The sequence below is a fragment of the Pteronotus mesoamericanus genome, unplaced genomic scaffold (genome assembly GCF_021234165.1).
Source record: "Pteronotus mesoamericanus isolate MK-2021 breed Mesoamerican mustached bat unplaced genomic scaffold, CSHL_Meso_final contig_73, whole genome shotgun sequence".
Classification (NCBI taxonomy): domain Eukaryota; kingdom Metazoa; phylum Chordata; class Mammalia; order Chiroptera; family Mormoopidae; genus Pteronotus; species Pteronotus mesoamericanus.
Genome location: NW_026555245.1, coordinates 33727117 through 33753563, shown reverse-complemented (window position 1 = coordinate 33753563; position 26447 = coordinate 33727117). Strand labels below are relative to the sequence as shown.

Sequence of the window (26447 nt, the reverse complement as noted above, 5' to 3'; positions counted from 1 at the left end):
AATAACTGCACAGGTGCTACTGGGCAGTGATGTGTGGAATGAGACCATAGAGTCCAAGTGAGGGGAATAGTTTAAAAAAAAAGAAAAAAGAACCTGAGCTGTGAATCTGGAAATGGTGCAGTAGTTTGACAGTTGGGAAACACTTAACCAAACTGCTGATGCATGAAGGGTTGGTGCCTCCAAAGCAGGAATAACAGGGGAGGTTGGGTGCGGCAGATGGTCATACAGCTGGAATGCTAGTCTGTATTTCCCTAATGCTCTCTATATTTTCTGGCATTCAGAGCATAGGCTAGTATTATAATGATGATGATAATTATGTGTCTGTAGCTGAGTATGTTTTGAGTGTTATTGGCCCTGTTTTTCTTTTAGAAAGAGTTGGTAAAACCTAGATGTTAAGAACATGTGCTGTATAATCAGACAGACCTAGGTTTGAATTTTATGTCTAGTTCAAGATCTGGGAACAGAGTAGGGGCCAGCCTTTACCTACCCCTAGTTAATGATGAAGACCTGAAAAGTTACAAAGAAGAATAAAAGTTATTTTTAACCTTTATTTTTTATAAGCCGCTAATATAACACTAAACTAAGGTACATTTAGATGTTCATTCATTATCAGTTGGCTTCTTGATTAAGAATCACAAGCAACAAGTTTTGAATTAGAAAGGTTTTCACTAATACTAATTTGAACTTAGTTGCTTTAAATCCTTAGTCTGATTCCTTACTTTCTACCCTTTGACTGGGAATGTTCTGTGGTTCAGGGATATTTCTTAGATGAGAAATATATTCAAATGATATGATTTTGAGTTGTGATATTGATCAATGAACAGACATGCAAAGTACAAAAAGTAAAATAATAACTACATACTTAGCAAGTGAGCTAACCTGGAACGGGAGGAATCTATGAAATGAGACTCTCCTAGGATATGCAATTTCATGAGGTGTGGAAATGGTGCTACATTCTCCTCAACAGGATGCTTAGAATCAAGATTGCAGCCAAAATGGAAGCATAGCAGGTAGAAATGCTTCCCTTCCTCACACAACCAAAAGAAGGGTATGAACAAATTTAAAAACAAAAACCAGCCAGAACTGCCAGAAAACCAAACTACATGGAAGTCTGACAACCAAGGAGTTAAAGAAACATTCATCCAGACTGGTAGGAAGGGCAGAGATGGGAAGCCCGGGCAGAGAGGACTGGGCTGGGCAGCAGACCACGCAGGCAAGGCTGCAGCTCACTGACCATGCTGTCCCACATTCATGTGGGGATAAGCAGGGATGGACAACTGGGGAGCGAAAGAGACCACGAAACCAAGGGTTTCAGCACAGGAAACTAAAGACTCAAAACCCTGGGCTGTGAAAATCTGTGGGGGTTGCAGCAGTGGAAGAAACTCCCAGCCTCACAAGGAGAGTCCGTTGGAGAGACCCACAGGGTCCCAGCATGTACACAAACCCACCTATCTAGGAATCAGCACCTTAAAGGACACAATCCACTTCTGGGAAGCGAGGTAACTGACATAAAATGGAGCAAGAGCTGAGCAAGCCAGCAAGCAAGCACTCTTCCCAATATGACCCCTCCCCCACAGACAGTGTCACAACGCAGTGAAGTGGATTGTCCTGCCCTGGCTAATACCTAGGGCTCCACCCCTTACAATGTAACGGGTGTGCTGAGACAAAGAAATATGGCCCAAATGAAAGAACAGATCAAAACTCCAGAAAAAGAACTAAGCGACCAGGAGATAGAAAATCTATCAGATGCAGAGTTCAAAACACTGGTAATTGGGTGCTCACATAAATCATTGAGTTTGGTCACAAAATGAAGGAAAAAATGAAGGCTATACAAAGTGAAATAAAGGAAAATATACAGGGAACCAACAATGAAGGGAAGGAAACTGGGACTCAAATCAATAATTTGGAACAAAAGGAAGAAATAAACATCCAACTGGAACAGAATGAAGAATCAAGAATTCAAAAAAATGAGGAGAGGCTGAGGAACCTCTGGGAAAACTTTAAAAATTGCAGCAATCAAATCATAGGGGAGCCAGAAAGAGAAGAATAAGAGCAAGAAATTGAAAACTTATTTGAACAAATAATGAAGGAAAACTTATCCAATCTGGCCAAGGAAATAGACTTCCACGAAGTCCAGGAAGCTAAGAGAGTCCCAAAGAAATTGGCTCCAAGAAGAAACATACCAAGACACGTCATAATTAAGTTACCCAAGATTACAGATAAGGAAAGAACCTTAAAAGCAGCAAGAGAAAAAGAGAGAGTTACCTGCAAAGGAGTTTCCATAAGACTACCAGCTAATTTATCCAAAGAAACCTTACAAGCAAGAAGGGGCTGAAAAGAAGTATTCCATGTTATGAAAGGCAAGGACCTACATCCAAGATTACTCTATCCAGCAAAGCTATCATTTAGAATGGAAGGGCAGATAAAGTACATCCAAGATAAAGTTAAAGGAGTTCATCATCACCACGCTGTTGTTGTATGAAATGTTAAAGGGACTTAGCTAAGAAAAAGAAGATCAAAAACTATGAACAGTAAAATGACAACAAACTCACAACTATCAACAGCTGAGCCTAAAAAACAAAAACTAAGCAAATGACTAGAACAGGAACAGAATCACAGAAATGGAGATCACATGGAAGGTTATCAATGGGGAGGGGAAGGGAATAATGGGGGAAAAGGTACAGGGAATGAGAAGCATAACTGGTAGGTACAAAATAGACAAGGGGAGGTTAAGAATAGTATAGGAAATGGAGAAGCCAAAGAGCTTACATGTACAACCCAATGACATGAACTAAGGGAAGGGACGGGGGATGCTGGAGGATGAGGGGGTGCAGGGCAGAGGGGGATAAAGAGGAGGAAAAAAATTAGACAACTGTAATAGCATAATCAATAAAATATACTTTAAAAAATAAATGCTAAAATTCCTTTATAATACAAAAACGTATCTAAATATAAATAAATAAATAAATAATGGACTTTAAAAATTAAAAAAAAAAAGATGCTCAGAATCAAGCTCACTGATTGCTGTTCGATGGTATGTGTGCCCCTGCACCACAAGAAGGGCCCTTCTCTTCCCTGTGACAGAGCATGGCCAGAGGAGACAACACCTTCATTGCACTTAGGACACTGGAACTGTGACCTGTGACCAGAGGAAAAGGAAGAGGGCTGTAATCTACTAAATGCTTTGCTGGGAAAATTAGATTTCTTAGCACTGGCATTTCCAAAGCTCAGGGAATCTAGTCTCCAGAATCCAGCTAAACTCCCAGCTTTAAGGGAATTTGTTTTCAAAAGTGAATGTCTCCACCCCCATTCTGGAAAAAATGATGACTAACTTGTTAAACTGTCCACATCCCCAGAAGGGGTTTGAGTATTTGGCCAAAATATGTTCCTTCTAAGACAGGGGAGAGATGTGGGGAAGCATTTGCGAATAACATTGTGGCTACTCGCTGGGTCCTGCTGCCTCCCCAATTTTATCAAGCCCACTGGTTTTCAGATAGCCCAGCTAACAAATAACCTCCCAAAAGCAACAATCACTAAAAGGAAAAAATGATTATTGTGAAATTTTGCAGAACTGTGGGAATGATAATGAAAACATATTGAAAAGTTGAAATTAGTAAAGAGAACATAAGCCTGGCTTGGAGTGATAGAGACTATGTTCACCTTATGGATATTCAAAAGATTACCATGTACAAGTTTATCTTTTCCCTTTAATGGATTTCTCAGAAGCCATGGCAAAAAGTGTTCTACCTGACTGCCCAAGGTCAGCCCTTCAGACAATTGAGGTAGCTTTCATTCCAGTCAATTCCAGGATTCATTTCTCTGGACAGAATTGGATGGCATTATCAAAGAAAAAAAAAAAAGATTGTCATTCAAAGTGGAAAGCTTTGAAATAAAAAGTGTTTGGCAATAATAGATGATAGGCTCTCTGAAAACATTTTGCAAAAAGAACATCCACAAAAAACCACTAATGTTAGCACAAGCCTGGATTTCCCTAGGGTGGGATCAGGTAAGAAACATTGCATTTTGAGTGTCTAATTCCAGTTGATATTTGAAGGAACTTGTTAAGTGTTCATACTGTAAGTGTGAGGTTGCACAAAGTCCAGTGGTAGAGGCAGAATTAAGCATTACTGTAATTAGGCATGGAGAACAGGACAAAAAACATCCCCAAGAGCATCTACTCTGCCATCCCATGGAGAGCAACATAGCTGGGCATCCATCTGTTCCTGTCTATATGTGTGGTTCAGGTGTCCTGGACTGGCCATCACCAGGCATCTATAGAAACTGTGGTGATGGCTTTTTCTCTGTGGCTTTTCTTGACCACCTATGAGACTGGAAGATAAGCTAATCTATTTTTTAGTCTTCCCATTTCTTATAAAAAGTAACTAATCCCATAGGTTTTCTGGCATATGAATTATTATGATACATGGGTTGAAGTAATAAAAACTGATTCTGATGAACTTGAGCAGAAGAAAAAAAGGGAGCAGGAGAGGAAGGGAGGACATGGAGTAGTTAACAGATTGAAGGCAAGGCTGAGAAACCAAGACTTGGAAAGGGCATCTGAGCACCCAGCAGCAGGAATAGACATTCTCTTCCAGAGCTTTCCATCTCAGGCACTAGCTTTGCAATAACTTGGCTCAAACCAATTCCACATTCCCAAGAGAGAATCTTACAGTCCCAGCTTGCCCAGGGGTGGTAGGGCTTTTTGACTGCCAGCACTGGTGGATTTAGCTTTGGACTATCAAGATCCACCTCAGCTTATAGCACTGACACTCTCCGCTCTTCTTGGTTCTCTTTCAGTCAGCAAGGAAGTTTTTTCCCATCACGTTCTTTGGCGCCATCACCTGGATCGCAATATTCTCTTACTTAATGGTTTGGTGGGCACACCAGGTAAGACTGATAGTGACACTATCTACCTAGTGTTGCTAAATTGTTTTCTTTTATTTTTTTATTGAATTTATTGGGGTGACATTGGTTAATAAAGTTATGTAAGTTTCAGGTATTACAATTCTACAATACATCATCTGCATATTGTATTTTGTGTTTACCACCCCAAGTCAAGTCTCTTCCCATCACCATTTATCTCCCCTTTACCCTCCTCTACATCCCCCGCCCTCTTTCCCTCCGGCAATCACCATACTGTTGTCTGTATCCATGAGTCTTTCTTTTTTTTCTTTGGTTAAGCACTTTACCCTTCTCACCCAGCCCCCAACCCTCTAATGGTGGTCAGTCTGTTCTCTGTATTCATGAGTCTGTCTCTGCTTTGTTAGTTTATTTTGTTCACTAGATTCCACATATAAATGAAATCATATGGTACTTGTCTTTCTGTGGCTGACTTAAATAATTCTTTGGATATATTCCCAGAAGTGGAATCACTGGGTCATAGGCAGATCCATTTTTTTTTTGAGGTAACTCCATATAGCTTTCCACAGTGGCTGCACCAATCTGCGTTCCTACCAAGAGTTCATAAGGGTTCCCTTTTCTCCACATTCTTGCCAACTCTTGATGTTTATTTGTTTTGTAGATTTTATTTATTTTTCGAGAGAATGGAAGGGAGGAAGAAAGAGAGGGAGAGAAACATCAGTATGTGAGAGATACAGTGATTGGTGGCCTCTTGCCCACCCCCAAATGGGGCCCTGGCCCGCAACCCAGGCATGTGCCCTCACTGAGAATGGAACCAGCGACCTTTTGGTTTGCAGGCCAGCACTCAATCCACTGAGCCACAGCAGCCAAGGCTGTTGTTTGTTGATTTATTGATGATAGCTATTCTGACAGGTGTGAGGTAATATCTCACTGTGGTTTTTTAAGTTGCATTGCTCTGATGACTAGGGATGTTGAGCATCTTTTCATATAGCTATTGGCCCTCTGTATGTCCCCTTTGAAGAAGTATCTCTTCAGGGTCCTTTGTCCATTTAACTGGATTGATTGGGGTTTTTTTGTTTTTTGTGGGGGAGTTGTTTTTGGGGGGGAGTTTTTGGTATTGAGTTTTTTAAGTTTCTTATAAATTTGGATAATAATCCCTATCAGATATATCAGCAAATATGTTCTCCCATAAGAGTGGGTTGTCTTTTCATTTTGTTGATGGTTCCCTTTGCTGCACAAAAGCTTTTTAGTTGATGTAGTCCCATTTCTTAATTTTTTCTTTTGTTTCTCTTATAAATTGTTAATCAACATGTTTGCTTTCTGAGACTGTCACAGTATTGCATCTGATGAGACAAGTTAAATATTTCAGGACTAAAGGAATTTGTCCACCAAACTTTCCCTTGTCTCCTGGCCTGGAGTCAAATCTGCATAGCCCCAGGCAGGCATGTGAAGGAAGGCAGGCAAACCTGACTGCTTCTTGCCCTCTGCAGCCTGAAACCAGGCCAGCTCAGGCCTGGGAGGAATGTTGAGGTTTTGCCTGACTCAGTGGCACTTAATTTCTCTTGGGCAGCTATTCACATTCTAAACAGCTTTCCTTTGTTTTTTTTTTCAATTACAGTTCGCATTTAGTATTATTTTGTATTAGTTTCAGGTATATGCATAATGGTTAGCAAGAGCCTAACCCGGGTCTCCCCCATAATAGACAATCATATATTTTACAAAATATTTCCCCCTATATTTCCAGTCCCCACCTGGCACCATACATAGTTATTACAATATTATTGACTGTATTCCCTATGCTGTACTTTTATATCCCCGTGACTATTTTGTAACTATCAATTTGTACTTCTTAATCCCTTCACCTTTTTCACCCAGTCCCCTAACCCCTCTCCCCTCTGGCAGGCATCCGTCTGTTTTTTTTATTTATGAGTCTGTTTCTGTTTTGTTAGTTTATATTGTTCTTTAGATTCTACATATAAGTGAAATTATATGATATTTGTCTTTCTCTGACTAACTAATTTCACTTAGCATAATACTTTCTAGGTCTATCCATGTTGTCACAAATAACAAGATTTCATTCTTTTTTTATGGCTAATATCCCATCGTGTATATATACCACAGCTTATTCCATAGTCTACTGATGGACATTTGGGTTGCTTCCAGATCTTGGTTATTGTAAATAATGCTGCAGTGAACATAGCAGTCATATATTCTTTCAAATTGGTGTTTTGGGTTTCTTTGAATATATTTCCAGACGTGGAATTGCTGGGTCATAAGGTAGTTCCATAGGCTCTTAGGAAAAGACCTAAAGATCGAAGGGTCTCTTCCTTGAGTCTTAGTTTGTAAAAATGATGATATATTTCACTTTTACCATTTTAACTCAATACCAGTCATAATGCCTGTCAAAAGAATAAACTCTCAGGAATTGTTTGTTACACAAATGAAAGAATGAGATACAAAGGTTTTATGTTCTCAGAGACAATAGTGGTACCTTTATTGACGGATACTATGTGCTAGGCAACTCACATCTCTTTATCCTTATAACTTTGACAATTGCCCTGGACAATTTGTACATAGGTAGGAATCCTGTGGAGAAGGTACTATAATTATTCATAGTTTACAAATAAAACAGTTAAGCTTACAGCTAATAAGAAAATTGCCTAGGATCATACAGGTAGTAAATAGCAGAACTGAGATTCTAACCCAGGACTTTGAAACTCCAAAAGTCATGCTTTTAATCTCAATTATAAAATATCTAAATTTAAAACTGCCCACTTGTATCCTTTGTTTTATATAACCTTAAAATTATTATACTCCTTAATTTAAGTAAAATATAGCAATTTAAAATAAGGAAATATACACCAAGAACATATATAGAAAGATATCTCAACAAATAGTGCTGGAATAACTGGATTTCCCTATGCTAAAATGAATGAATTTAGATTAGAACCTCTACCTCACACTGTACTCAAAACTTGACTCAAAGTATATCACAGTTCTAAATGTAAGAGATAAAACTATCAAACGTTTAGAAGAAATCATAGAAAATCTGTATAATCATTTGTTAGGAAGAGTCCTATGATATAATGCCCAAACATAATCCATAAAAAAATTTTTTTGATTAATTAGACTTCATCAAAATTAAAACTTTGCTCTTCAAAAAACACTTAAAAATAAGAAAACAAACCACAGACTTAGAGAAAATATTTGCAAATTATATATATACACATATATCTGATAAAGCACTGTATCCAGAATATAGAAAAATCTCTTCAAGCTCATTAATAAGAAGGTGTCTACAACAATCGTAATTGAAGATGGAAAAAAGATTTGAATAGATATTTTACCAAAGATGATATGCAAATGGATAATAAGCACAGGAGAAGATGCTCAATATCATTTTTCATTAGAGAAATGCAAACCAAAACCACAATAAGATACCACTTCACACTCACTAAGATGGATGTAATAAAAAATATAGCCAAAACAAGAGTTGGAAAAGATCCTTTTATATTTCTGGTAAGAACATAAAATAGTGCAGTCACCTGGAAAAACACTTTGACAATTCCACAAAATGTTAGACATCAAGTTACCATATGATCCAGTGATTCCACTCTTGATGTAAACCCAAGAGAAATGAGGACATCTACATAAAAATTTGTACATATATATTCATGGCAGCATTATTCATAATAAAACAATCCCCCCAAAATGAAAACAACCCAAATGTCCATCAACTGATGAATGGGTAATTAAAATGTGAACTATCTATATAATGGAATATTATTCCACAGTAAAAAAAAAATATGAAATATTGATACATGCTGCAATGTAAATGAACCTCTAAATTTTGTTAAGTGAAAGAAAAAGCCAGTCACCAAAGATCACATGTTGATGATCCCATTTATATGAAATGTAAAAAATAAGCAATCTATAGAGACAGAAAGTAGGTTAATGATTGCCTTGGTTTAGGGAAGTAGAAGGAAATGGGAAGAAGCTACTAAGGAGAATGGAATTTCTCCTTGGGAATAAAAAAGGAGTCACTAACAAAATTCACTGGAAATGTTGGCTGATATACCCAGAGTTATTTCCAGAAGATATTTTATGTTATTACTGAAGTGGCATTTAACTTCAGATCACTCTTCTTGGATATTTCCCCCAAATCACTGGTCCCCTGAAGTTCTCTTTGCCCCAAAGGCATTATTTTCCACTTTCATTGAGAGACATTTGCTACCAATACCTGGCAAGAATTATTGTGGAAGTGGGCTGCTTCTCAGCCTTCAGATTTCTAGGCTAAAATGATTTTTTTCCACTTATATAATGGCCTTTCCTAAAAATCATTTTTATTCTTTCATGTACTGAAAATGAAAAAAGTGGGGTTTTTTTCCTCTTGCTAGAATATGTTGTTTCATAGCTATTTCTCTTTACCCACCCTAGGAAACATAATTATACATCCTTCTCTTTTTAATGATTATCTTAATGCAACCATCTTATTTCCTTTTTATTCTCTGTAGAAAAACACAAATAAAATGCCAAGAACAATCATAATCACAGAAATATGAAGAGAACCCTTGCTTTCCAATAATGGATGAGAAGTGTCTCTTTCTTTTCTCCTATAAAAATGTTCTCTTTTAAAACATCCACACAGCTGATTGAAAGAGCAGATTCTGTTCTAAGAAGTCTAGCTCTAATTCTGTCATTTGTGCTTTTGAACTATAAAAGCTATAAAGATAGCAAGTACACCATTTAGTGTTCAACTATTTTTGTATCCACAGTTTTAGCAATAATAAGTGCTATTTGATACAATTATTTGGCTACTATTAGGCCAAAAATAAGTGCCCTACACATACAATGCTTTCTGCATGTTTTTCCTTTGCTTTTGTTATTTTAATGCAATTTTTATATCATCAGTCTTTATCCTAGTAAATTTCATGTGTGATGAAACCTATGGTTAAAATCTATCCTGCAACTAGTAATGAGAATTTAATTCTAAAAGTCAAATAGGACTCTGTGTCTCACTTAGTCAATATGACATTTTTGAAAATCCTCCCTAAACCAAGGCAGGAAACTGCATCAAAGAATATTAGGAACAGCACTGGTTTTGGATTCTGAGTGGTTCTATTATTACTTCTCTTAGAAATCAAGGAAATTCTCCCCCAAGAGACTACCGATGTCCTTTCTAGCACTAACCTCCTCTGAGGCTCCCCAAAGCGATCCTGGATGCTGCCCCATCCAATCACCCATCATCGCCTTGCCTCTAATTCAGCGGTCACCTTCAGTGAGCTTACGTGGACGTTCTCCTTCACGGAAAGTGTTTTTAGAGACACACAGATCCATCAGGAGTTTGATGTACAATGAAAATTCTTCACTGTTCAGATGATTTCCTACATTGTGGACTGACCCCACTAAACCAGCTTCTGTCTCTGCCGCCAGACCCCGATGGCTGGCTGTGCACTAAGTTAAAGAGGGAAAGGAATAATATCAGAGGAGTTTTCAGAGCTCATACTTACTGAACCTTTACTTTATGTCTGATGATGTGCTCTTTGCTTTATAAGCATCATCACACATAGTTATCACAACATATTATTAGCCCCATTTCACAGATGGGAAAAATTGAGCCTCAGGGAAGCTGCCTACCTTCCACTAGGACTGACAGGCTAGGATTTGATCGCAGGGTTCTCCAGATCCCAAGCCAGTGCTCTTAACCACACCCACTCTACCACCCCTCTTTAATTGCTGCATTTTCCTGTTTTAGTGGCATTCAAACATAGATGGTTTTTGAAACAGTCACAGCTTTAGAACTCCCTCTAAGAATTTAAATTACTATGAATGTATTAGATTGGAACTTATTGAGGCTGACGATCGTTGAGTTAGCGTCTTTACAGTCTTTGAAAATGTTTCACTACAAATCTAAAAAAACAGAGAAGTCCTGAAGGAGAATACTTTGTTCAAGTAGGGTATTCCTGTGCAAAACTTTTATTTAAGTTTTTCTATCAGAATCAGTGAAAAATATACCAGTAAAATCATCTCCATATGCAGACTAATTTATTTATTCAGCAAATAGGTATTGAATGCCTGCTATGTGCCAGGCTATGTTCTGAGTAATAGGAAAACCACAGTGAACAAGGGTAACAATCCTGCTTGAATGGAACTTACTCTCTAACGGGGAGCCGTGAATCTGGGCACCCTGAGGACAGGGTAACCCAGCTCACCAGGCTCTAGAGCAGCATGACCATAAAAATAAAAATAGCTCCCAACTGTGCTTTTAAGCTAGTGAGAACTAAGCTATCACTTACAATTTTTTTTAAAAAAAAGATTTAGAAATGAGTTTATTTTATGCCCTGAAAACCTTTATCCTTACATGCTACTTCTGCCCTTTAAATTTTTTTCAAAATTGCTGGACATCATCAGTTAGGCTGTTGGAAACCAAATTGAAAGCATTATCTTAAAGGTTTCCAGTTCACCAACTCCAGAAACTATATAAAGCTTTTCAAAGTCTGAAGAAGACAAGTTGCTCCAGAGAACGGAAGAGCTTTCATCTGAGGCTAGACCAGCTGTGCCTGTAGAATTCATCCATGTTAAAAAGCAAAAACCAAAAGAAAATATGATATCCCCTTTGCCTTTTTATAATGTGTACCATTTACTGAAGGTTTTTTCACAAATTATCACTTAGTCCTCACAACTACTGTGAAGGTAGGTATGATCAATGCCACTTTATAGATAAAAAAAAAAGTGAGGAACAAATACATTGCACAATGTGTTCAGTTAGCAATAGATCAAGTACTTGATAAATGCCAGAGCCACACCTTGGACCGAAGTCCTCTGATTGACTAAATGATGGTTTCCTCACTGCTGCCTTGCGGATTTGCAGTTCTGTATTATGACAACAAAATCACCCCAGATCAAGTCTCCTATGGAAATGGTAGTCTTAAGCATATAAGAGAAAGTTACAGACACTTAGGATATGTTCAGGAAAAATGGGGATGCTGTGTGTAACTTGTTCACCTTCTCTGGTAAATCCAAGAGCATCAGCCACAGGATTTGATGCCATTGTCAGGCACTGGCTCCTGAAGCCTCTGACCAATTGGGATTTATTACTATTACTATTATTATTATTATTATTATTATTAATTTTAGAGAGAAAAAGGGGGTGGGGAGAGAGAGAGAGAGAAACTCGATTTGTGTTTCACTTATTTATGAAGTCATTGGTTGATTCTTGTATTTGCCCTGACTGAGGATGAAACTCACAACCTTAGTGTATCAAAACGACACTCTAACCAACTGAACTACCTGGCCAGAGCCCACTTGGTTTTTATAACTAATTTTCTGCTTCCCCTGCCCAGTCTTAGTAAACCCCATATAGAGGCTGTCCTCTAGCCCTCTATAGCTCTTTCTTGAGATTTTTCTGTTTCACCCTTATGAGATTCCCAATCTCTTGGGTCTAAGTGTCCTCAACTCTATGGCAATGGCTGTGGCTCATTTCAGCACTCAGCTCAACCCAGGGTAGGAAATCATTAAAAAAAGGTTGTGGTTTTGATGGTTTCTTGACTACAAACACTCATATATTTGTCCTTGTCATCGCTTTTAGGTTGGAGAGACAATTGGCATTAGTGAGGAGATTATGGGTCTGACCATCTTGGCTGCTGGGACCTCCATTCCTGATCTCATCACCAGTGTCATAGTGGCCCGGAAGGGGCTTGGGGACATGGCTGTATCCAGCTCTGTTGGAAGCAATATTTTTGACATCACCGTAGGGTAAGTAGAGATAGTTTTATAAAGGTACACACCGACTTCATGACTGTCTTTGAATCTGTGAAGACATAACCAAGGTCTCTGAGCCCAAAACTAACCAACATCAGTAGAAAGTAAAGACCGGGGGTACCATTCAATTTCACCAAGTCCATTTTTCATTTTCGGAGAACCTGACGAAGAATAAGTTATCCCTGGACAGGCAGAAACACATTCCTGCAAACAGAGTGGATGTTGTAGGAAGTACTTTAAGAGAATTTCACTTATATAATTGCATTGGCTATGTGTTATGATTATTCAATATTCAGGCATACTGAGATGATCTGGTAGATTCACTGTATATTTCTTCATATTCTAACTCTAAATAAAGTCCCTAACCAGCCTCAGGTGAGATTTAGATTGTAAATAAAGCAGATTAGAACAAACATAAGCCCAGCAAAATATTTCAACTCCTTCCTTGGAAAATGCTTGTTGGTTTGCATTATCATTTGTTTATCTGTGCTGGTGAAGATATTCTAGTTTTTCTGAAAGTCAGAAGACAAGATCTGTTCTTACAGTTAAGTAAACTGGAGTTCTCAATGTGAATAATCTCTAAAGATGGGGAAGGGCGCTGTTACTTCTATTTCCTCTAACTTGTCGAAAGTAAAATTAGTCTGATAAATAACCTGAGAAAGTAAAACATAGGATGTTATCCTGTATTCTCAGAACTGGGCTCTCGACACTTGAATTTGGAAACTCACTAAAATTGATCTACGCTCTCATTGAACTTGTTCAATATTTTTCTCTCTTATACCCTTCCATTACCTAATATATGAGATAATATTTTTTTCATTCAGTGTCTACCATGTGCATTGTACTTACATTTATATCCCTTTAAACCACACAGAGATCTGTAGGGTATTGTATCATCTCTGTTTTTCAGATAAGGAAACTGAAGGGCACAGAGTTCACACAACTAGTGAAAGAGGTAGCTGGGATTTGAACAAAGTCTGTGCTCTGAACTATAGCACTGCCTGGCCATAACATCCTGCTTTGAGTTTTCATTCTCTGAACCACCTTTAAGTTTCAAAGGTGCCCTCTCCTACCACACTTCCTTTCTTCGCGGGCCCTGTCACTCAAGAGTCCTTCCTGCCTGTAAAACTCCAACTTACCCTTCCAATGTCAACTAAAATGAAGGCTTCTTTGATTCTCTTGGGCCTGACCTGGGAGCTTTTGCTTCTGGATACTTTCTGCGTACCAGCTCTTGCCATGATCATGTACATCAGTCTGCTTGCTACACTGTGAACTCCCCAAGAGCAAGAAATTACCAAAACCTAATACATTGCCTAATGTATAATAATAGCTTGACAGATGGTTATAGAATGGATGATGGGTGGATGGATGGACATCTTGAAAGGAGTATGTTTTAAAGGAAGGGTATCCCTAATATAAACAGTGTTCCTCAGTTCTACTGCCTACACAATTAGACTGGTTTTCTTGATCACTCTCCTGCAACAAGGAAAACAAAATGTTCTATAGTATAAAAGAGAAAATCCTAAAGATTGAGAAAAATTACAAATGTTCTAAGTCATATTTGTTATGTTTTTGAAAAATAAATATTCTAGGAAATTGCAAGATGCTTTATGTTCATTGTTCTTAAATTGTATATTTCTAACAAATGAGAGTGTAAAGAAAAGTAACCCCTAGTTCTACTACACTAAAACAACATTTAGCTTTTGTATGTTTTCTTCCAAATATTTCACAAAGTTTTCTTAGGGAATATTCACTTTTGACCTCTTGGAGGGCTTTTATTTTTCCATTTTAAAGGCATTTATGCTTGGGATGGAGTAGGCATCTATTAGTAAATTAGTAAATCAACCATTATTCTAAGCTTCTTCATAGCTCTCATAATTAACATTGTATGGCTTTAAAATATTCCATCCTGTTGTTTTTTCATTTAACCATTATCCTTTAGTAAGATCTTTTTATCTTTTCCAATTTTCTACTCTTGTAAGTGTGTCTATGAATAGTTTTACACAGAAAAACCTCCTCTTCTAATTATGTTAATTAGGATAAATTTTTTCAAGCAATATTAATTAATTAAAGATTATGAGCATTTTAATGGCCATTGATGTATATTTTTCCAAAAGCTCTATCCGAAGAGTTTATAACAGTTTACAAAGTCGTTGGCAATGTTTTGAGTGTAAAAGTTCCTATATGGTCTTGCCTGCATTTTCTTTTGTGTAAGATTAATACATACTCACAGTAAAGGATTCAGACAATACATATAAAGCATAAATAAAAATCAGTGATAATCCATCACCCTTTTTAAATGTGTATGTATTTCACATTATTAAAAATACATTGCTATTTTTATATGTATTCTTCATTTTAAATATAGAATTATATCATAAGTATTTGCCTGCATCTTCATAGTTTATTACTTTTAATAACTACATCAATTATGTCAACTAAATATTTTGCTATCTAACAAATTCCCTTTATTAAAGTTTAAAGTATACCAAATTTTTCACTACTCAAAATATCACTGAAATGATTATTTTCCTGGGTAAGGTTGTATCTGCATTTTGAATTATTCATTATATTCAGTCCCTGACAGTAGAACTGATAGGTTAAAGTATGAAAAATGTCGTTTTCCCCCTAAAGGATTTTTACCTATTTGCAGTGCTGGTGTGCGTGCGTGTGTGTGTGTGTGTGCGTGCGTGTGTGTGTGTGTGTGTGTGTGTGTGTGTGTGTGTCTAGCTTAACAGCCCATGGGAAGTATAGAAGAAGAGTTCCCCCAAACAAGTCCCAGGAGAGGTTTTTGTATCATCACCACCAGACACTACCCTCCCCTTTCTTGTCTTTCCATTGGGGCCATACTGTGCCAGCACTGCCCCTTCCTGCCGAGAGCTGGAATTGCACCTTATTTCCTGTGATGGCCCTGTGGATCCCTCCCCTCCTGACATCTCCCCCGTGGTAGGCGCATCCTAGCCAGGCTATAGTGGGCAAAGTGCCTGTAAGTGATCACCATGGGGCAGTCTCATCAATCACTCCAGCGTGGCCCAGGATAACCTGGGTGGGGGCCTGCATGTGCCCAGCCCTGGGATTTCTAAGATATATAACACATGGGCTCTACCTTCACACGCACACTCCCTCCAGCAGAGGAGACGGGTGTATAAACTCACTGCCCCTTTCACTTCATAACTTCTCTCAAGCTATCTGCTTTTCCTTTGGACAACTTTGTGTTTGAAAAGGGCACTTCCTCTTCCACACCACTGAGGCTAGGCCAAAAATGAATCTCCTTTAGCCTTAGGCTGTGCAGAACATGAACCCCCTGAGTAGCTGGGTTCCTGTTTCCCTAAACAGCATTCCATTGTTAGGCTCAATGGGTAGAACGTGACTGCTTCTCACTCCGCCCTGCGGGGAGGCATACACCGCTGAGTCTTGCATTGTCAGGCAGGAAGCTCTCCCACGGAGTCCTTGCCCGCTCTCCTGGTGTACCAGGCTCCTTTCTGATGTCTTTCACAGTCACCATTCTGGTTAGGAAACAAAAGATGTTATCACATTTTAAGAGTCAAATGCAAAGAGAGAGAACAGGAATAAGAAAGCATAATAAAGCTTTTTAAAATCACATCACAAATATCAGACTCCCTCTTCCTTTCAGAAACGTCATTTTTTAGTGAAAACGTTGTCACATCTTTTCCAACATAAACTCCAGGCAGCTATATTGTATTGGTCCCCACCATCATCATTTATTTTCACTTGCTTTTTAGGTTGTTAATTAAGTCGTTGCTATTCTCTCTCTCCATTTAAAAAAAATAATTTTGCCCTTTCACTGCTGACTTCTATATCTTTTCTCCATTTGTCTTCTCCTCCTCTCACCCAAATCCCCCAGTTTACCTCTTTAGGTTTAAGAATCATATTTTCATCTCAACAGGGAAAGAAACAAAAATTATTTCAAATCTAATTCAGAAATCACCTGCCACGGTCGTATTTTTTATTTTATTCAACTGTAGAACAAATTTCTCTCCATTCTGTCTAATTTGGTCAGGAACAGATAAAGGTTTTTAAAGTTCACCTGCCTTTCTTATGTGATTTCTTGGGCCAGACATGCCCAAGGCAGAGTAAGCCAAAGAAGATACCCCTTTCCGATTATAGATTCCAAGAAGCTAACGTTTTGTCACAGGCCTCCGTCAACATGCCTGCGCGCTCCCTGCCAACCCTGTTCTCTCCTTCACAGGCTCCCACTGCCCTGGCTCCTGTACACCACCATTCACAGGTTCCAGCCTGTGGCCGTCAGCAGCAACGGCCTCTTCTGCGCCATTGTCCTCCTCTTCATCATGCTGCTCTTCGTCATCCTCTCCATCGCCCTCTGCAGATGGCGGATGAACAAAGTGCTGGGCTTCATCATGTTTGGCCTCTACTTCGTGTTCCTTGTGATCAGCGTCCTCCTGGAAGATAGAATTCTTGTGTGCCCGGTCTCCATCTAGCACAAAAAGCCATATCTTGATGGTTCCTCCCCACTCTGGGCTCTATACTCTTTGACATCTGGAAGAGAGGCAGCTGGCACACAGCGCCAGGCATGCAGTGTCCCTCCTTGGCAGACATGAGGAGGGGTGGACTCCCAATGGACATGCTCACTTCACATGCTACGTCCATCTGGCCTAGTGACATGGCTTCACGCAAGAGACAGGGGACTGTCCATCTGAGGCTTCTCTCCACTCACCGTTGACAGGTACTCCTCGCTGGTCGGAGGTACATTTGTTGTAATGATGCAAACGATGACAGAGGCTGTGTATATACATATAAAATATACATAATATAAATAGATGCACATGAACATGTCCTGCCTGTTCCTGTACTATACCCCTCCTTCCACGTCTATAGAGTAATACAGACCTGTATACAAATACAAAGAAAGAAACATTATATATTTAAAATTATATATATATATATAAATACGAATGCATCTTTTCAGGGATAGCTCTAGTATATTTATAATACCTATTTGAAGAAGGGCATCAACCTTCTGCCTGAGCTTTACCCCTTAAGTGCAAGAGGTAAACTAATGAAATCATTGCTGTGACCTTCAGCCTACCTTGGACTTACTGGGATCCTGCTTGGTAAGGTGGATGTTTTAGGGAAGGAAACAGGGTTCAGGAGAGAGGGCTGGGTGGAGAGGGGCTGTAGGGCCCTGAGCTGAGCCCTCCAAAACATTTCCACACAGGGAAGACTCTCTGCCCATCCCCACTGGAGTACACTCACCAAACCCCACAGGGTTACTTGGGGTAGACAGAGGTAAAACCCCGACTGGGTCAATACTGGTCGGGGGCAAAGGGAAGTAACCAGGGTTGGGTTTATTTGGGGTTTTTATGAATATATATATCGCCCCAGCATGCAAGTAGAAACTATTATTGCAAACCAAATTAGCACTCTTCTAGGACAGCGAGACTATGTAAACTGAACCTATATTGTGCCAATGCATGTCTCATTATCATCAAAAGAAGGGAGGCAAGATTAGCTGTGATTGTCATTTAGATGTATTTCGATGCTAAGGGCTCACATATGATCAATATGCTGTCAAAAGAGCCTGGATATATAACAAGAAATTCCATCTAGTAGAAGCGCTTAGTGAGACTTGCCACCCAAAGGGAATGTAAGGGCATAGTTCTTTAAAGCACCCTCCAGTGGGGTCATAAAGGGCTGCAGTGTCTGAAGAAATCATTATTCCTTAAATAGAACTTAACTGACTCCAATCAATACTGCGTGGGCTGAGGCAGCCTAGAGATGTTTGGAAAGGCATTTGCACAACAGGAAGTTTTCTGAATCCTATGTCTAGTGATGCCAAGACCAGGATGTAGCTAAAGTTCATGCAACAGCCATATCTCTCCTGCAATCAGGACCCCATCTGGGACTCTTTCTAGCTTACAAAGTACACTGGAAACTATACTCAACAGCTTCTTTACGTTAGCTTCGAGCCAGTCACTCCAAGGTTTTGATTTTCTGACTTTGTTCAGCCGTCATCGGATATTTCCATTCCATTCATTCAGTGCCCCCAAGTTCTGTTTGACTGACACCTTTAGATTTCTTCGATCTATGTGAATAGAAAATAAAACCAGCAGGGGAGAAAAACAGGCAAACTAAATTGATGAAAAATTCATAGTCTTTTATTTCCCCAAGTTATACTTTCCCTAAAATTAGTTGAAAAAGTAGAGGATGGCTCATTGTTTGGTGCTCGTCCTACAAAGTTGGCACACACCATGTATGAGGAGCTATACTGTATGCATTCCTGTCTCTGGTATGTTGTGTCACTGATGCTTCTATGACTGTTGTGAGCACATACCTCCTAACAGGGCGAAAGGATGCAGAACTCACAGCTGAAAAAAAGAGGAAGGGACACCTGACAGCCCCAGATCAAGCTCAGTACTTGTTCCACAAAACCTCAACTCACCCCGCAGAGCATGACAGTAATAGTCAGTGCCCATCACTGCTCTTCACCCACAAGCAAAAAAGCACTTTTAAGGGGAGGCCCACTGGGGAGGCAGGAAGTCAAAGTGGCACCACCAGGAGACTGGCTTGCAAGCAAGTCTCTCCAACTTTGCAAAGACTGGTTTTCAGTTGTGTGGGAGAAACCAGAGTCTCATTCAGACAGGGCAAATTTTGTATTGAGGCAAGAATGTGTGCCAGTTCCTTTGACTGAAAGAGAATGAGTAAGTGAACTTTTAATTAAAAACTCTGCTTGTTTTCCCTGTGCATGACTTGAAGGGAAGCAGAGTTGGTTATTACATGAATATGTATTACTGACTGGTTTGTTATTTGAAAGAAGGTTTGAAGAGATGACTTGGACTCCACTACAGACAGACTGTATAAAACCAGAAAGGACAAGGGAGGTTGAGTGCAGCCCTATTCTTCCTCCAGCACTTCCTGATACGCCCCCTGCCTCCTCACTTCTTTGTATTAATTCCCAGATCACAGCCAACACTCATCCAAGCAGCCATGGAGCCTATTTCCTGGCCTGGGAGCCCCATGCATAGGGACTGCTGTGGTCATTAATGAAAATCTGTACTTGAGAAAGCAATACTTCAAGGCCCAGTTCCCATGTCAATGATGCGCACTGAGCATGACATACGACTGCAGTGTCCCCCGCGGGCTGGTATGCAGGCACCTTCTCCCGGCCACTGTGTGCCCTGCCTTTCCCCTCATTATGTGCCTGTGAGGTTCTGTGCTCGGCTAGGATAAATCTGGAGAGAAGTGCCTGGGACACAGCAGTAGATCTTTAAAGGCATTAAGATCATTAACATAAGAAAAGATTTTCCACATCATAGTTTCTTTCCTAAGCAGGTCACCTCTAATGCCCTTTCTGCATGCCTGTGTTTATACATATATAAATATATAGCTTTATACCAGATCTACATGTACATACACAAAATCACCTAAATCATCACCCTCTGACCCAATCACATTCAGGATTCAGAAGCAGGAAGCATCAAGTTTGCCACAGTGAAGGAAAAGGAGTTGTGCTCACCAACAACCAAAGGGGACATTTCTCCCTGGCCTCATAGGGTTTGTTCTGTGCATATGTGCTTACCAAGATACATATGTACCCACCCCATATATTTTCCCACCCCTTGAATATAGATTTACAGCCTTACAGAAATGGTCAGCCATAGCCCTAATGCTGGAGAGGCAAAAAATACACAACAGAAAAGTATAGGGAGAAAAATTTGGACCGCAGATACTCTCTTTACTTCCCTGGAGCAGGGTATAAAATATTATCAAAAATTCAAGAGCCACCTTCTTACTGCTCACTCTAAAATAAATTAGCTGCACCCAATTGGTTCCATTTACCCACAGCAAACCAAGCAGGTCTTGCTTGCTGTCACCTTCCCTGCCACCCTGGGCAGCCTCAGAACAGGGGAATGCCCAAACAGAACCTTCTCAGTTGCATCCGGGAATGCCCGTGCTGAGTCCAGCTGCCCTCTGAGCCTGCCTAGTTCCTGAAGAACTGGAGCTGCAGATTAAAGGTGTTTATGCAGCCTCCCAGGCTGTACATAAGCCAAGCCAAGCAGGACAGATCAGCAGAGCATGGTACCTGTGCAGGGAATAAGAGGCAGGGTTGTTTATCAATTTGGCAGATGCAGAAGAATATCCTAAAGCCTTTTCAGAAGATTATAAAAGAGTCAGGGACTGTTTCATATTCAGAAAAAAAATGCTTTGTAAGACTTCTAACAGGTGTCACCTGACAAGGGCCATTATTATTTACTTTCTAGGGAAGACATGAATCAGGTGGTTTTGAGCCTTTTCAGCAAAACACAGCTGCCTCGCTGATGAGACGTTTGATAATATTAATGTACATCCATTCCTGGGCAGCGAGAGAGTTGGCAAACTATCGACCATTGCTCACAGCTCTTAAATTGTCTCTTCCGTAATAGTGAGATAGGAGATGAGCTCTGTAGCGGAGCCCGCCTCCCACAGCACCTTAAGAGAAAGCTGACCACAGGAACGACAAGAGATAGACCTGTTGGTCAGGCAGACAGTTGGAGGAGATAGGACTTCTGTTGAGTGTTCTGCTGGAATTACTGCCTTGGAATATCTGACATGGGTCTGATGACCTATATGAATACAAGCATTTCAAAAAACTTTAGTATGCTTTATTCCTTGCATCTATGAACACACACACACACACACACACACACACACACACACACACACACAAGATTATGAGGATGCCATACTTCCTTGCCCCTGGACTGCTTTTTACTCTATGAATTAAGTGGCCATATTATATGAGGCATCTCTGTTCCAAAAAAAAATAAAGGGAAAATATTCTCAGGGTGATTTCCAGAGAAATCAACTATCTCCTGAAAGCTCATTGAAGGAGCTAATGCTCATTCTTGCTAAGCCAGATCTCCCATTACCACCTCGCTTGATATTTTTAAGAGACACACTCTCAACTCTAATAGCTGCCTCAGCAATATTGTCTTCAATTAGGGCTTGTCATTAAGAGAGAGTTCGTAGAGGGTGGGAGAAAGAATAAGGAAAGGAAAGAAAGGAGAAATTAATTTACTTTTACTGGGGTTCCCAAGAAAGCAAGTGTCACATTGATATATATCCCTATGTAGTTTAAAATAATTACAAAAGTCATGCTTTTTTTTTAACCAATTAGAAGAGAGCCTATATAGATCTATGTCCCAGATAAAAAAATGTTTCCCTTTTCAAGAAGGCCTTGGGAAAGATAGGTAATATGCCCCTGGTTCACTGTCTATTTAGCTTTAGCTTCTTGCCTCTGGATTGTTGTGTTTCTTTTTCAATCTCATAGCTTCACATTATTTGAAATGTATAGCAGACAAGAAAAGCAATAAAGAGCACACTCATAGCCAGCTAACCTTCATTGTTTAGTATTACATCATCACGGTATTTCTTTCACTTTGCCATGCGGCGAATGGAGAATTTGGACATCTGTAGAAATCATAGGCAAACCCGTGTTTGCTATGGAAGTAATGCGTGCTTTCCACTGAGGCCACCCTTAATCTGTGTGCTGTCATTTTATATGCCTTCCTACACACAGAGGATCAGCCTTGCTCAGAACCACCTGAATTTCAGCAGCCTTTGACCTGACTAGCGACAATTTTCTTTCAAAAGAGAGACAAAGAGCTATGCAGCACAAACCAATCCACAAGCCAGCCGGTTTTTTAGAGACAAAAATGACCCTGTCATTATGACTGGATAGACAACTATGTTCAAATGGGTGAGAGACTGTGCAGCATCAAATTATCTGAGCTGAAGTACTTTCACTAAATGATTGATGAACAGACTGGAGCCCTATAAATAATTTTTTAAAAAACAGATAAATATCTAAGTCTAATGGAGGGTCATGAGATTTGCATGGAACTTGCTAAAGGTTTGCTTCTGTTCAAAGAGTCTGTCCAATGGATAGCCCTAATCTAAAGGAGAGCCCTTTTGTGGGAAAGGAGTCCTAGCATAGCTGTCCCTGCTGAAGCCTAGCCCGTCGACTACCAACATTAACAACCATCAGTATCAGAAAAGTCTCCTTCTAGGTGAAGCCAAGCCCTTCACATTGATGACTTAGCCTATTTTTTTCTCTTTGGCAGAAAAGAAGTGCATCTGGGCACTCTTTTCTATTTACCCTGACATAGTTAGGAGTTACCACTTTGTGACTCCTTATTTTCAGCAAAAGTATCTTTAGACGTTTACTTCTGTGTCATTTTTCCTGACCTTCTTAATAATTTTTACAGATGTCTACTAAGCCTTTTTAAATGCTTATGTTGTGCCTTGGCTGGTGTGGCTCAGTGGATTGCACGCTGGCCTGTGAACTGAAAGGTTTCCAGTTTGATTCCCAGTCAGGGCACATGCCTGGGTGGCAGGCCAGGTCCCCTGTTGGGGGTGTGCAATCGATGTTTCTCTCCCTCTCCTTCTCCCTCACCTCCTCTCTTTCTAAAAATAAATAAATAATTTTTTAAAAGAAAAATACTTTATGTTGCTCTTAAATTATGGAACCCTATGGCTAATCATGACACAAGTATAACATCCTGAACACAGATGAACTAAAGCCTCAAACCTAACACTTTGCTCCCTTTTTGTGGTCCCCTCTGTAGCTCTTACCTTTTAGGGAGTCATACTTCATTGCTAATTCATGCTAATCTCATGCTCCCTATGACTCTTTATCATTCTTCTAACACATCTGGATGAAGCCAGTACATTTCTCAGTTTGCCCCAATGCCATTTGAATGGGTGTCTTACCAACTATAAGCCGCTTGGCCTTATAAAATCTCAGCCTGCTTATTTCTAACGCCATGTCCAGTTTTCAAGTTCAGGATGGACCCAGTGCTTACTCCCCTTCAAGGTTGTCACCACCAACATCCCCTGTTTACTTGCACTTCGCCAGTTTAATGAACATTTCTCCGTCTCATGAATGTGAATATTTAAAAACGCTAGACTACTGCCCCAGGCATCTTATGTTTTGTACAATTGACTGCTTCTTGGGGGTGGGAGCATCCTTCCTAACTGCTAATAAACTGAACAGAATTCACAGTCACAAGACAGCAGAGTAGCAGAAATACCCTAAGTACACCAACAGGCATTTATCCTCGGGTGAAAAGTATGAACACTAAGTGCAGCATTATCATAAGTGGTGAGCTGGAGAGATCAAGCTCACAAAGAACTCAGAAAGGGGGAGGCACCCCTGGAGATCATTCAGAAACTCTGGACCTGCACTCACCTGCCTTGATTTACCAAAGGGAATTTGTATTTTTCTTTAAATAGGAAACAGGGGAAATGGTTGGACGTCCTCTTATCACCCAATATTGCAGTGTGTTTACTTCCTTGTGTGACAGGCTGGATGGAAATTGAAACTTTGTGGGTTGATGTCCTGGCCCAGGCAAGTGGGCTATAGCTCACCAAAAGGGTGGGAATTTGCTCCTGCATTCTCTCACACTGCATTGCATATTCCTTTATTAAGGAACCTGTCTGTAAGTTACTAAGGCCTTGGGACTGACAGTGTTCTAAAACACTCAACTAATCAAAAGAGAATATTTTTAAAATCATGTCACACATACAAAAAGAATGAATGAAGTCTGAATCCCTGAATCAAGTTGCTTTAAGGATGAAATTATATGCGTGAATTAAGAATAGATAATTCCTTGCCATTTAATTAAACAAGTTTTCAATTCTTCTCATCAGGATAAAACCGAAGGACAATGGATGCCTTTTGGGTTTTTTAATTTTAATATTGCACTTTATAGTACTTCATAACAGACAATTGTCTTAATTAAAGCCATAAAATACCAATAATGCATATATTCAGGGCTTCTGAATATAGTCAGTTAATAAGTAGTCCATGAGTCATTCCTGTTTTGTATTGTTTGTTGTAAAATTGGAGTTTATCTCTTCTATTTTTTATTGCATTAAATTATTGTCCTAGACAATCCTAATCTACATAAATTTTAGATGTGTACTTTAACAGAACTCTGAAAATCAAAGAAATTATTTATTTCACAGAAGCATTCTTCATTTTCAAAATAGCTTGTTACACAGATCTTTTAAATAGCAAGTTCTCATACTATATTGAAAATCTTCCTTTTTTAAAATTATAGATGTACTACTTTTCAGGAACCCATTCGTTATGTAAAGTAAGGTCTACCCACATGGAGAGTGAAATGGGTAATTAGCAAATATATACCTGAGAAATTTAAGGCTTGTTTCAGTTTTTATATAAATATGGGATGGGTCTAAGAAGTTCCCTTATAAAAATGGCAAAGAGAGACCACAATTTATCAATGTTTTATGCCTAAACTTTCCATGCGAGAGCATATAAAACTGCAGACTTCATAATGCATTGGGGTTTTTTCCCTTTCTGCTAAAATACACGATTTCTGAGCTAGTATGATAGATTTACAAGTAAACATAGAGGTACCCGCAACTGAAAACTCTGGTGTCTCACTTTATCACAACTGTTCACTTAATTTGAGTGAAAGTTAAAAGAATGACTAAAATCCAGTTAATAGCCTAGAAATATTTACTGCCACTAGGTAACTATATTACTGGTATAGAATAAATATATATATTAAATTGGATGACCCCATCGGTTTTCTGCATAAATGGCCATTTGCCCTAAAGAAAGAGGCCTGCACCCAGAGCCAGTGATCTTCTTGTTTGGGCTGTTTTATGGCCTGAAGAGTTTCTCCACAGGGTGGAGGCTCTCCCTCCAAAAGTGGGAGCCTCTGTTGGCATGTTGCCCTATCGAACCCTGTGTACAGGTCTATACTTCTGCCCTGCAGCTAACCTGGGTGTTTCTAGCTTGAATTTGAAAAACTCCAGAAGCAACAGCTTCCAACTCCAAGCGATCTGCATCCTCAAAGAGCCATTGAAAATAAAAGCAAAAGCTGCCTTCCTGGTATCCTAAAGTTGCTGCTAGCACTAAAAAAAAGATAAATTATACTTTTTTTTCTTTGCACGTTTTTAAAACAGACATGTCAACATTGACCCCAACATAGACATTTTCCCTAGAACACATCAACTGTTTTTTGGACAAGTTACATTAAAAATATCAGAATGCCATTTTTGTAAAGGATCTTTTTAGGGATAGATGTCATCTTATGCTTCCCTAGTTTGTCTCCATTTTCATGAAGATTTGAGCCCCTATCTTTATCCCTACAAGAATCCAGCTGATGCAATCCCAAATTATTTTTGTCATTTTATGTGTGTTTTGTTTATTATGAGCAGTTTTCACTGGACAACAAGATGTATGGAAAGTTTGCATCAGTTTATTCTCTGTGAATATGTCTGTACATAGACTGAATGCTATATTTATTTGTACAAAGGCTGTTTGGAATAACGTGTTTCTGTCACATGGACTTCACTCTGATAAAGGGAGTTTATTGTGTTCATGTTACAATTTCCACAGCTTTGTGCTTCTACTACTGGTAATCAACTCATAGAATATCACTTTATGTAACTAAGTCTCCTCTGTGTGAAATATAATAGTAATAAAATTGACTCAAAAGAAGTGTTGTTTTGGTTTTGGAATACTCCTTACCTTCAGCTAACGGGACTCTCAGGAACTCCAGAACTGACACACAGCCGTGGAAGCTTCACTGTGAGAATTCAAAGGAATAGAAGGGCAAGCAGGAGTTACCATTAATTATACCTACCATTTATTGCATGCTTACTCATGTTATCTGAGCTTTTTTAAATATCTGAGGGAAAATTTGTGCACTGAAAGGACTTCTCTAATCATTGAACTTTAATTAATTCAATATATTGAAATTATAAATTCAAAAGCCAAATGTTCCCTAACCCTTTAAGTTCATTTTAGAAGTCTTGTTTTAAATCTCATA

At 39.3% G+C, this 26447-nt stretch overlaps 1 protein-coding gene across 4 annotated transcripts in view; it reads left to right on the top strand.

The window, feature by feature from the left end:
• SLC24A2 (solute carrier family 24 member 2) overlaps positions 1-26075 on the top strand; it is a 236597-nt gene extending 210522 nt beyond the window's left edge. For all 4 annotated transcript variants that reach the window (XM_054583207.1, XM_054583204.1, XM_054583205.1 and 1 more), the window contains 3 exons: positions 4798-4887; positions 12449-12615; positions 16832-26075. In XM_054583207.1, the coding sequence (XP_054439182.1) occupies positions 4798-4887; positions 12449-12615; positions 16832-17081 (507 nt within the window). In that variant the 3' untranslated portion in view covers positions 17082-26075. The remainder of the gene's footprint in view (positions 1-4797; positions 4888-12448; positions 12616-16831) is intronic.
• The last annotated feature ends 372 nt before the right edge of the window (positions 26076-26447 follow it).